Here is a 13,079-nt window from a genome sequence, read left to right on the forward strand (position 1 = left end):
GAACCACACATTTAAGCACATGCTTAAGTTGGAATGAAGTCAGTAGTAGTTTAGCACGTGTTAACATATATATAGCAGGGGCTTTTATTGCTCTCCAGACCATTTCTCTCAGGTGGGAATTTTGTATTTCGGGACTTATGGGTGTTTTGAGATTGATCCTGAAGGATATGGGTACAATCATCATTATTCCCACGAGCAGTTCCACCCAGGTGAGCAGACAATACTCTGAACGTGTTTGCGGGATGAGGCCGTCCTATCCTGCTTTTCCCCCAAGGGAGAAGGGCCCCGAGGCTCTGCATCCATACGAGAACATGGGGAAAGCACGTGTTTTGTTTGCCTTTTTGTCCTCGAGTTGTCACCAAATGTGTCCCACAGAGGAACGAAGAGAAGCCTACCCTGGTTTCAGACAAGTCATCTTGTTCTTCGAGCAGAGGAAGAGCCTCCTTCACCTCCTCTGCTAACCACCTTATTAAGCTCAAAACTCTAATATGAAAAAAACAAAATCCAAATCTTTGCTACAACCTCAACACATTTCAAGTGCATAATCTAGATCACCTCTTACCCTTGCTCCTGTTGAAGTACGCACGGAGAACCCACCAAATATTTTATCTTACTATTCACATATTTGGTGAAAGAATGCAAGTCTAGATTTGCTGGAACTCCATCACTACCGGTGCCAAGCACGCTCAACCCCTGGCACTTCTGCAAGGGCAAAACACCATTTCCCAAGTCACGGCGAGGTCCTTGGTGCCAGCCGGGGGCTCTGGGCATCCCGAGGCTGCTTCTGCACGGCCACAGGCCACCGACCGGCTGGTCCAAAACCGGCACCCACCCAACCTCAGCACCCTGCCCTCCGAGCACCCCTCCTACAGGGAAACCCCCGTGCAGGTCAGCCATGAGAGACTGTATTGCCTGTTAATTTAGGAAACTAGAAGCACTTTTTTTAAAAAAAGGGCAGAAGAGACACTGTAATGAAGTTCCACCCCAACACTTTGTTAACTTACATTTCCTGCATATTGATCCCTCTGCTGGGGAGAATATAGAGACACAAAGCGTTTACGCCTTGGATTTACATACTCATGAATAAAAAGGCCTTTAGGAGGCGGGTGCGTAAGTTATCCCAGCCCCCAACGCAACAGTAACTTGCGCATTGATAATTCACGTGCGTTTGACATGAGGAACACGCAGTTCGCCACGAGAGGAAGCTCCATCCCGGCTCCTGACAGCTGCCACACCACCGGGACCACGCACCCGACAGCATCGGCTCCAAGGCGCCCGCGCTCCGAGCCCCCTGCTCCCCCTGAAATAATCTACGGGCTGAGGGCATCCTCCGCTGCAATTAATTTTAAGCTGCGATCGTAAGCCAACGCTCCCTGTTTCCATGCAAGCTCACTGTTGTTAAGCCGCTTACTAAAAAATCCAAGTAACACCTTGTCATTAAAGACTGTCCTCTAGGTACGGAAAATAAATCTATTCATCTGATCCTGCGCTTATAAAGCAATACAAAGAAACTCCAATTATGCGTTTTCCCTGTTGGCAAACAGTGAAGAAGGCAGGATTTTTGCTTTAGAAAAGCCGCATTAATGAGTTATTGGCATTTCACTGACTTCTAAGCGATGTGAATTAGAACTCCTGTCTGGGGCCCCACAGACCCGCCGAACAGCCGCGATTTTACACCACGTTTCATAACATTTTTGTTTTTCTGAAGAGCTCTTGCGATCGAGGAATTCCTTGAGAATCCCCAGCTTAAAAAACAAACAAACATCCCAGTGGTTGGGCAAAAACCCCCTTCCAAACCACAAACTGAGGCATGCAACACGCAAAGACTGAAACGTAAACATATTATTTTGTGTAAAAGCAACTCAAGCTTTTAAAGCCAGCGCTTGAATCCTGAGGTTGACAGTCCTCAATTGCAAATAACCACCATGAAATTGCATCCCGTTTAGATGTGGGAGCTTACGGGATAGGCTGGACCAAAACATTTCGGGGCCTGATCTGGTTTGTGTCAGGATTACGTCCCAAAAGCAGCGCTAAGGAGCCACCAGACAGGACGATCCCAAGAGACCCAGGCTGCCAGCCCCACGCAGGGCTGAGCATCCGCGGGGACTCGCCCCCCAGCCCTCCCGTCAGCCGGTGCCGATGTGTTACGTTTCAACACCTTTATAAAGAAGAACTGCTTTTACGGGGCGCAGGGGAAGATAAGGGGGGAGATTAGACAAGACAGAAGGCGCTTGGCAATCGCCCAGTCTTCCACAGACACCCTTAGCACGAGAACAGCCCCTCAGACCAACTTCCAAACCTCTCCGCTTGAGGAAAAATGACTTTGAGCTCAAAATGGGCACCCGCAAACCCGCGGGCTCAGCCGGCTGCCCTCAGGACCAGCATCTGCAGCTCCGCGTGCCCGGCTGATGGAAGCCGCAGCCGCAAGTCAGATAGGATTTCTGCGGCAATTACTTGCACTACAATTTGCTGCAGCTGTAAAATCCCAAATGAGAACATGAAGCCACTTTGGGTTGGGTTGTTGGTTTTTTTCCTGTTTGTTTTAAATGAAAGCTGAAAATCTTGGTAGCATTCCTCTCACCACTGCTTGTTCTCTACAAAGGTCTGAGCTTTCCTATATAATTTATGCATCTGTTTCTGGCAGCCTGCAAGCAACCCACCCTCCTCCTCTCCACCCCGAACAAATAATCCTTAATATAGAGGTGAACCGAGTTGCTCTGTATAAAATATAGCCAAACCTTTTGACCAGCCAGAGTATCGTTCCAGGAACTTATTTGCACAATGCCAGAGACATTATCGCACTGGGCTTGAAAGCGCTAATGTTATGGTGCATTTCCATTCAGAAAACGATAAATCAAGAACATGAGCTCTGTAGCTTTAAGGGAGTCTGATTTCTTTACAAACTGTCACGCAGCATTAGTAGATATTTTTTAGGAAATATGTTGTTTTCTTATACAGGGATCTGTGCCTGTTCTCCTCCCCTTGGCCAAACTCACATTGAACTGGTCAAACCTGCTCCCAGTCATGGTAAGGAAGCAGGAGAAATAACGGATCCGTGTTTTAACCTCTCGCTCCCTGGGCTCGTTTGGACGATGCCCGAGATCAGAACGGAGAGAGGCCAGGAGAGAGCTTCAGCGGCCATCGCGCTCCTCACAAACCCCTTCCCCGAATGCTGCCTACGCCGTTTCATAAGGCTTAAAAGTACATCAACAGCAAGTTTCTAATAATCCAGTCAAAAGCAACAAAAGACATTTCTGGACATCAGGGAGGCAGAGGTAATTGCTTCTAATGGTATTTGAAAAGAAAAATGTAAAGCTTTCAACTCCAGCATAAGAGGCATTTCCACTCATCTGCGGGCATTCAGGGTTTGATCTATACAGACTATCGAACTTGCAGATACTCAGCATTTCTGAAACAGGTTCTTAGCCTGCATTTTATTTCACACGCTTTCTTAGCACTCGGCAGCATTTGGGCAAGCGGCTCCTTCGGGCCGCAGCGCAGGCGAGCGCCCCAGGCCGTGCTACCCTCCCCTGCCTCGGTCACGGAGTGCCTCACCACCGCTGTTTATGCCAGCGCGGCGGACAGCAGGCTGTCACTGGGGAAGAAAACCACAATTTCCACTTTTGGTTTGGAAAAGCAGAGACCTGCTGTAACTCCATCGACATAAGGGCTTAATTCAGGCCCACGCCGAGCTGCCAGAGCTCCGGCAGCGGCAAGAAGAAATCCGCAGAAACACCTGTTTGGGAGGTTGTAGGGGTTTCTTTGAGGGGCGGGGGTGTTTTGTTTGTCGGTCTGGGTTTTATAAATAAGGGGAACCAGCAGGCACCCGGCGCCCACGCGGGGTCCCAGCCGCGCAGCCCCGCGGGAGCGGCGCCGCCCTGCGCCACACGGGGGCGCTGCAGAACTCTGCTGCCGCCGCTGCCGCCGCCGCGCCCCGCCCCGCCCGGCCCCCCCTCGTGAGCCCCCCCGCCCGGCCCCGCACACCCCCCCCACCCCCGCTGTGCACCCCCTGCACGGCCCCGTGCACCCCCACACACCCCCCTGCACGGCCGTTTGCACCCCCGACACCCCCGGTGTGCACCCCCTGCACGTCCCCGTGCACCCCCCCACACCCCTCTCTGCACGGCCCTGTGCACCCCCACACACCCCCTGCACGGCCCCGTGCATCCCCGACACCCCCGGTGTGCACCCCCTGCACGTCCCCGTGCACCCCCCCACACCCCCTCTGCACGGCCCTGTGCACCCCCACACACCCCCCTGCACGGCCCCGTGCATCCCCGACACCCCCGGTGTGCACCCCCTGCACGGCCCCGTGCACCCCCCAACACGGCCCCTGCATGGCCCCGTGCACCCCCCAACACCCACCCACACCCCTCCTGCACGGCCCTGGGCAACCCCAACAGCCCCCTGCACAGCCCCGTGCACCCCCAGCACAGCCCTGCGCACCCCCCAACACCCCCTGCACACCCACCTTCACCCCAGCCAGGCTGCACACCCACCCCCCTCCCCAGCTCCTCCAGGTGCCACTGAAAACATTCCCGCAGGCTGGATTTTTAAAGCAATTAATTCCATATTTAGGAGGTGATTCCTTAGCGTATAGACACATGTAGGAAGCACAGGGAAAATAAAAGCCGCAGCTGTAGCTGTAGGTGCAAGGACTACCGAAAAGCAGGGAAGCCCATGTTGTTCAGAACACTGCACACTTCAGGGAGAAAGGACTGGGTGCTCCAAAACACCCCCGGGAGGGGACACAGCACCCCCTGAGCGAGAGAAGCACCTTCAGTCCGTGCAGAGCCCGGCTGGGGGCTGCCGTGGGCAGGCAGGGAACGTCTAACAGAAGTTTACGGACTTCTCCCCTGGATTTGGGGAGACCTTGCTTTGGAAGAGTTACGTACAAAACTCACGTTGGTATTCTATCGTTTCCGTACCCCTTTCTACGTACTAGAAGGCCAAGCATGAGCAAATGGGGCCTTCGCCGGGATGCAAATAGGTTCAAGAAGTCCCTGGAGATGGGTTAAAGACGTGCCACCTCTTTACAGGCTCTAACCCCCTCAAAATCTTTAGCATCACGTTGCGTTTGTGTCTGCGTCCCCCTGTCCCCCCCAAGCCACGGGGGCGCAGTGAAGCAACATCTCATCGACCACCCTTTGCACCTTTTAAGATAAAAGCCATTTTTAGCACGTTTTTATAAATCAAAGGGAATTTTTACAAAAGAACTTGATTCAAAGACACTCGGAACTTACATATTTTTACAAACCCACCACACAGAACCGAGTGAGCTGTAAGTGTGCTTGGCCAAAGTTCTCTGCTGACATGATGGAAAAATCTTGGAAGTCAGAGGCAAGATTCCTTACCCCGGAGACCATGCCTAACAGAACCCGTAAGTACATTCCTGTCACTGTGAGTTATGCTCCCTTCCCATGCTAACGGATACCTGTGTAATATAAAGAAAATATATCGTTGCTTATGTTGTTGTGACACAGCAGCGCGGCCGATAGCCAGGCGCAGGGGCAGAAGCCGCAGTGGCCCTCACCCCCTCAGCCCCGTGCGATCCCGCCGTGACACCGAGCGAATCACTTGGATCCTGGCTCAGCATCCCTCCGGCAAGGGATCTGATGCTCCGGAATGACCTCGGAAGCACCGTTAAGGAGCCACAGGGAAACCCCAACTCATAAAGCGATACCTAGAAGTGCTAAATATTAAGACGCACCACTCCCACCCCTCAGGACGCTGTGGTATCTACCTTCTGCTTCAGTAAAACTAAATGAACGAACACCGGCAAATTAAGCGATCTACCAGTTTAAAAGACAAAACACTTTCGAAAAGTCTTCAAGTGGTCTGAGCAGAGTACATTACATGGGAAGTGTCTCCTAAGAAATACTTACCATTATAACAGTACTTAGCACCTCCACAGTGCTTCCCAGCCTCCCAGCACTGTACAAACATTAGCTTCTTAATCACTCATTAGGGACGATCCCATAGCGCCGGGCCATGCCTCATTGAGTAAAGTCATCCCCAACTCGCTCAGTCCCTCTTGCTCCCTCCAGAGACAACTTTGAAGGTTCTCTCCGATTCCCACGAGAAGTTCAGAGCGAGCAAGGAAAAGTCTGTTCAAAACGAACAGCGGCGGCATTCCCTTGCCTCCAAACTGCCCCATTTTTCATAGCAAGGAGAGGCAGAAGTGAGCATCATCCCAGCCAGCGACCTGCTTCCATTAAAACCTTGAATTAATAAAAGTTGGGAAATTCAGGGAGGTGGGAGATAGCAGCCTGTAACAGAGCTGTGGGCTTGCGCCTGAGGACATAACCTCTTGTTGTTGCAAAACAAGGCTAAGGAGGGATGGAAAAAAGCCACAGGAATGATAAGTATGTTCCTACAACCGGCCAATTTATTCTTCGGGCCATAGCTGGATGGATTGCTCCCATGCATCAGCCCCCCGTGCCGCCTGAAAGGAGCAGCTCTCGGGCACCTATCTGTACGGCAGCAGCACCCCGAGGGTCCATCGCGGCCCGGGCGCTGTGCTAGCACACGGGAGCAGGGTGCCTGCTCCGGGGACCTCGCTGGCTAAAACGGAGAAGGGAGCGCGGAAGCACAAAGGGGCGCAGTAAAAGCGAAGGTTTGCACGCTCAGAGAAGCCAAGGCAAACTTTGATCGTGATGAAAATCAGGTTCGCGCAACCTTAAAACTTTCTACTTTTCCCACAAGGATGTTCGAATTCAGAAATCAAGGCTGTTTGACACACCCTTTAGCTTAACACGTTTCTCTGAGGTAACGATTTAAACTCTCAGGTGTCTGACTTCATATTCATTACCAAAAAAAAAAAAAAAAAAAACATTGTGCCTTCACCTTCTATAATGAAAAAAGTAAGCAAAGAAAATAAGCAAAAAAAAAAAAAAATCCCCCAAGTAAACAAAAAATATCCCCCAAGTAAACAAAAAAAATCTGATAGTAAGTCATCACAGAAATTCAAAAACCCGGAGGAAATCACAACCCTGATCCATATCCATCCCGCTGGCAGACCCCTAGAAAAAAATCGTTCTGATGATGCCCCTCCAAACCACAGCAGGGCAAAGAAAAGGGTCCAAAATCCTGTGTTCAGCCTTTTTTCCCCTTTAATATTACTGCTTCAGACTACCAACAGCCTGCATCCAATCAGCCAAAATTGCTCCGCTTTCATCCAGAACGAACGCAAACACACCAAGTCCAGCCCGTGATTTGCTGTTATTCAGCACTCTTACCAGTCTCCAAGAACTATAACACCTCATTTTAATGTAACTGCTCTCAATGCCAGCTTTTTTTCCCCTCCTTTTTGTAGTATGTAATTTTCTATGTTATCAATCTCCTCGCCATTCACCCATTTGGGCATCCTTCCATCGAGCCTGGCATTTCATCTGTGTCTGAAAACTTCCAGTGGTGCCAAGTGTTTGCATACCTTGCAAGTGTTATGTCAAACTCTGCCCCTCAGAGCTGCCAAAAACCACCACTCAAAGTTAGCAAAGCAAATACCTCCTTAGACAAGCTTAATAAACACGCCAGGAGAAACCCTAGACTTCATAAAGACGTTGCTCGCCTGACGAGGCCAAGCTTGAGGTCTTCAGCACCCTTTCATGTCCCATTTAGGCCAACATCCATTATCCTTGTCACGCGGTCTCCATCCGCACTCTGCGTAAGTGCATCATATCTGAGCCCACAGATTATTTAAAACAGCCAATCCCAAACTCCGCACCTCTTTTCGTGCTGCAATTACTAGCCAACTATCAGACCAACCTTGTCTCTAATCAGTCTAAACGAAGACATTTATTTTATGGCATAAATCAACACACAGAGCACATACGCCTAGCGTTTGGCACTGCGCAAAGAAGCTAACTTTGGTGCCCATCAGCTCTTATGGCCTCGTCCCAAATAAATCCTCATTTCTTTCTATTCTTGACTGATGACTACTGATTCCTAACAAGAGTGGGAGTAGACATGAAAGAGCACGTTGAGCAGAGAGAGGTGGAGAAGAGGAGGGTCTGAAGCAGAGAAAATGAAAGAGGAAGGACAAGGTGGAGGGGTAAGAAAGCCCGGGGGAAAAGTGCAAGGGAAGTGAAAGAGGAGGAGGAAACAAGATCTGTGGGAAGCGGGAGATTGAGAATCTGAGACCAAAGCAGTCAAGCCTTCACTAGGGCCCGAAGATAACCCCTGAGAAGATCAGAACAATCTCAGCTCTGTAGGCTTCAATTGCAATAGCGTATCAGAAATCCATCACTCCCAAACCACCACTCACAAGCAGACGTGAGCATCGCAGCAGCTCTTTGCCCAGAAAACCCCTGTCTGACATTTAATGCTTTGGAAAGCACCCTTGGCCTCGGATGCTAGCTCCCATCCAGCGCTCGGCTGGGAGCCCTTCTACGCTGGCAGGAAGGAGCCCCAAATTCCCAAGCACTAGAAGGTCCCGCAAAAGGCTCCCCAAAGCAAAGCACTTTGAAGAGGCCTAATTTTTCAGGGGCGGGAGGAGACAAGGTTTGTGGACGCAGACCCTCTAAAGTGCGAGGCTGAGCACCCAAGAAGAAACGCACCCAAAAGTCACATGTTATCTTTGGGAAATGCTAGCCACCGGGTCAAATTCTGTTCTTTTCCATCACCGTTGTAAATCCAAAACAGAACAACCAACTCAAGTTTGCACCAAGGTAACCAAGAAATACATTTAAGTCAGCAATACTAAATTCAGGATCGCCATGGCATTTTATGGCCATTGATAAAACAGGTACCAGCTAACAAACAACAAAAAAAACCCAAAACACCTTCCACATTATGAGATGGATGAATGAAAACAAGGAAGTCATACTAGATTGCACTTACCTTTCCATCATCTTCCCTCAAGGACTTCAAAAAGCATCAGTGACTTACCATCGTCCTGGAAGTCCGATGGAAGTGAAGCATCAGATGTCATGGAAGGCGCCAAACTCCAGCTCTGATTTTCATCACAGCTGTCCTGTCCAAAACCAGCATCGTGCTGGTCCTCCCCTAGAAAGAGGAGAGCCTGATTTTAGTGAAAAGGACTCATTTCTAAATCCAAATCTTATTGCCTACACCATGAGACATGTTTCCTCCTGGTTTCCACCTTCCACTGATGTTCTTCACAAAACCCAAACCCACTTTTGCGGGTTTAAGGCCAGATGCATCATTTAGGGCCATGGCAGCATGTTCCTGCTGCAAGAACGTTCATGCTGGATACGTACAGACTTCACACCTGGAGGGCATACAAGGAGGAGGCTGGAAATACCAGTCTTGGGGCCAAACTTGGGGAACACCTTCCTTGTTCTTGCCCTCAGTACACGACCTCCGCATAAATCATCCATCTGTAAAATGGAGGAGTATGCTACCTGCTTCACGGGAATGAAAAAGCTTCCTATATTGTAAAGAAAAGCTCCCTGTGACAGGCAGTCCCATACAAATTAACAGAGCAGGGTGGCTGCGTGTGGAGGCAGGAGCTGTTACCTCCCCACACTCGATGTTGCATCGAATTTTTCTGTAAGCAGACATTTTGCTCGGGAATTTGCTGCTGATATTGGATTTTATGCAGAAGGCACTTTGATACTACAGTGACAGATGTTAATATCAAATTTTAATATAAATGGGGTGCAGCTAGCCTACCTGTACAAGAAAACACTACTCGCCCTAAACAAAGCAAAAAAGCGGTCTTTCAAGCTTTTGCCTGAATACACACAGCCCAGACTGCTGATAACAGCGGTAAAGACAGCTGCTTACTCATTCAACACACAACAAACAGCACAAAAGGCGAGTTTTCAGCCGATGTTAATTGTGTTCAAACACTAAAAACAAGTTTTATCTCAGCAAACAGAGGAACTGTGCCTCACAGTTTAAGTCAAGCACTGATGACAGGGTACCAAGGCCTGGAACGGAGGGTTACAACACCAAGAAACACAGTGCAGATGTCATTAAGTCTCCAGCTGCAGAAAGACATGACACAATGTTTTGGATGTTTTATTTTCAGCATCCCAGGTTGCAGCCTTCCCTTGCTTGCTCGGAGCGCGAAGCTCTCGGAGACCCCGGGCTCCCGCATTCACGGGCGCGTTTTCAAGAAAACTTCAATTCTTCACCAAAAGGAACAAGCTGGCTGTGAGGAACATAACACACACGAGATTGTCCTCCCATGGATCAGTTCCTTAAAAAACAAATCACGCAGTGTGCCAGACACCATGATAGTCTTGCTATCTGAAGATTTGCCTTTGAGATTTACCGCAGGCCTATGGGGGTCAGTGACAGAACAGGGGGGGCCCTGGCACTCCACCCTTTAAGCTATCACAACTTTCCTAACGGGGGAAGAGCCCAAGAAATAATCAAATCTTTTCCCAGCTCTATGCTCCCTTGCTTCCAGCAGCCACCCCAGCCCGCAGTGCGGAACATCGGATTCGGGGAAAAAAAAAGGAAATTCAGAAAATAACTTTTCTCCTTTTGGGAGGTGAATCATTCAGCATCTGCATTACTAGTCTCTCATGCCAAGAAGAAAGCTGCCAGTCCCTGGCCCAAAAGGTGGGATCAGACATCAGCAGAGGTGGTACTGCAGTCATCTTCCATCCACGGGCTACTTCTAAGTCGTGAAGAGTAAGCAAAGCACGTTCCTCTACGCTACAGCAAACTGAAATTCATGCACGCACCTCCACGAGGAGAAAAGAAGAAAACCAAACGACTAGGGGTTAAAAAGCAGCGACTGAACCCCCCGCTCCGCTGGCCAGACTCTGGGAAGCGGAACGCATCCGTGAGCGCACCACTGACCGCCTGCCCTTGGAGAAGCCATTTCAGTGCTTTGCTCGGTTGTGTGTGACAAGGGGATGTTTCTTCCTCGTTTTACTGTAGCACTTTGAGATCCTCAAATAAAAAGGCTCTAAAAAGCCTATATAAAAAGCTGCTACCAAACAGCAACAGCTCGGTGGCGTAGGAAAACACAGCGTTCATTCTAATGAGGAGCCTTCCTCCGTGCCGTGCTGCAGCGTTGCGGGCTCGACTGCAGCGATGTGAAGATGCCAGCGTTCTAAGACGGTTTCCATAAGCCCGTTCAGCCCCTTAAAAAGAACATTTTCTTTCAACCAAACTGCACCCTATTAAACCTGGCTTTTCAAACACACACCAAGGTAACAGGTGGTCCCCTATAACGAGATACAGGTGCAGGATTATTGCGATAACGAGCAAACTGTTTCTGGTTTCCGAGTGGCAGGAGGCAGCGCGGCACGGCGCAGCCGCCGCGCTGGGCAGGCACGGCTCACGCGCCGGTGCGTGGCTGCAGGAAACCATTTGGAACGAGAACAAGGGCCCGATCAGGAAAGTTGCTCGCAAGAATAAGTCACTGGCTTTAACGGCAGGAGAAGCTGGTACGCACATCGGCCACGGGGAAGAATCGAGCCACAGGTCTCCGTTTTGGCAGAATAATTCCCAGGCATGAAATATCCCATAGGGGGGTTGTCAGCGCAAACGCGCTCTTTCTTGCTGTCCTCATGCAGGAGTGGAAATTGGGGGTTCACGTGTTCGTGCAAGCTACCATAACCCCCGCAAATACCCCCAGGCTGCAGCATGTACATACGTGTGTCACGCCAAGCACAGCAGGACTCCAAATCGTGTGAGCTGCTGCAACACAAATCAATACAAACAAAGGCATTTTGTTTGGTTCAGCATTAGGAATATTTTCAAACACGGCTTCTAGTTTCAGTAACAAAAAAAGATCAACAAAAACACTGCACACATAGCTACTTAAAACAAATCCTATTGCCTTTCCGTTTGGATTTGCATTACGAGAACTTCTTGTGCTTTAATCCACTTCTCCATAAAGTTTATGGAGCAGCAACAGCTAGTTGAGTCCAAGCAGAAAAAATAACCGACAACTTGTCAGGGGCCAAGCTATTGTTCTGAATGAAGAAAAAACTCATTAGCTTTTAATGAAAACACAGGGAATAAAAACCAAATAGCACAGAACCCCGGCAAATAATTACTCTGCACCTGACGCAAAGCTGCTCTATCTTCCTACTCAAATCCTCAGCAAAATTCCCCAACTTATCGCTCTTTGGAGCATGAACAAAAGCAAGATTGACTCTAAGGGAAAGAGCGAGAGGTTCCCTGGGCTTACACCTCATCCGGGGGCTCCCCCGGCACTGCTTGGCTACCCCCGAGCGTGCTAAACGCCGGCCTTCTTGCTTCATGACAGTCGTGGCACAGGAAAAAAAAAATGAAATTATGCCATCTTTTAGCCGTCTGACATTTTCTGCAGAAACAGTTTCTCGCACAGCAGCAGAAAGAGGGGCTCGAAGGCATTCTGTGTAATTAACACAGATAGCACGCTTTAGCCGTATCGACTGCGAGCAAATTGCAGAGGGGCCAGGTTGCGTCTCTGGTGCCGGCGGTGTCCCCAGCAGAAGAGGGGGTGGCAATTCGGAGCGCAGCGACTTTGGAGAGCAGCGTCAGGCCGGTCGCGGCAGTCCCACCAGGTCCCTGCAGGACCTGCGGACATCGCACACACCTGGCATCAGGCAGAGACGCAGCCCCTGGCAGACCCCCTGCACTGGAGGAGAAAAAAAAAATGGCTGAGAGGAGAACGAAAAGAACCTAATTAAGCATTAACAGGGCTCCAAGCGAGCAGCGGGAGCAGGACCTCCAGGAGAAAGGGTCGCCACGATCAAGCAACGCACTGTTGCTTCCTCCTCCGCAGCCTCAGGAGCACGAGCGCTGCTCCCTGCGAGGAAGGGAACGATCTGACCCTGCCCTGCCTGTTCGCCTTGGGGCTTGCCATGCTGGAGGGTAAAAATGAAAGCCCTACCTCGGCTCTGGCGTAGTTGGAGGCCCTGGCAGATGCGAGATCTTAGGGCAAATGCTAGCAAAGCCTCAGCTCAGGTTCTGGTTTTGCTCCAGCTCTGTTGTGCAGCGTCAGAACAAGCCTCCGTGCCCGTCCCCTCTTTCTGCAGAAGCGGGCGAGAGACAGTAACTCTCTTTTTAAGACTAAAACTTCTTACTGAGACCTCAAAAATAAAGTTCCCCAAGACTGAAACGTTTTCCACACGTGAACTGGCAAAGAAGTTTTCCTTTCTTTA

General features: G+C 50.1%; 1 protein-coding gene across 5 annotated transcripts in view; it reads right to left on the bottom strand.

The window, feature by feature from the left end:
- The window catches only part of SKAP1 (src kinase associated phosphoprotein 1), a 158,295-nt gene that overhangs the window by 117,402 nt on the left and 27,814 nt on the right, over positions 1-13,079 (bottom strand). For all 5 annotated transcript variants that reach the window (XM_087770107.1, XM_087770108.1, XM_087770105.1 and 2 more), the window contains one exon: positions 8,890-9,006. In XM_087770107.1, coding sequence (XP_087626233.1) covers positions 8,890-9,006 — 117 coding nt within the window. The remainder of the gene's footprint in view (positions 1-8,889; positions 9,007-13,079) is intronic.

Source organism: Nipponia nippon, unplaced genomic scaffold (assembly GCF_047370975.1).
Source record: "Nipponia nippon isolate SJK-2023a ecotype South Korea unplaced genomic scaffold, ASM4737097v1 scaffold_32, whole genome shotgun sequence".
In the NCBI taxonomy this organism is placed as follows: domain Eukaryota; kingdom Metazoa; phylum Chordata; class Aves; order Pelecaniformes; family Threskiornithidae; genus Nipponia; species Nipponia nippon.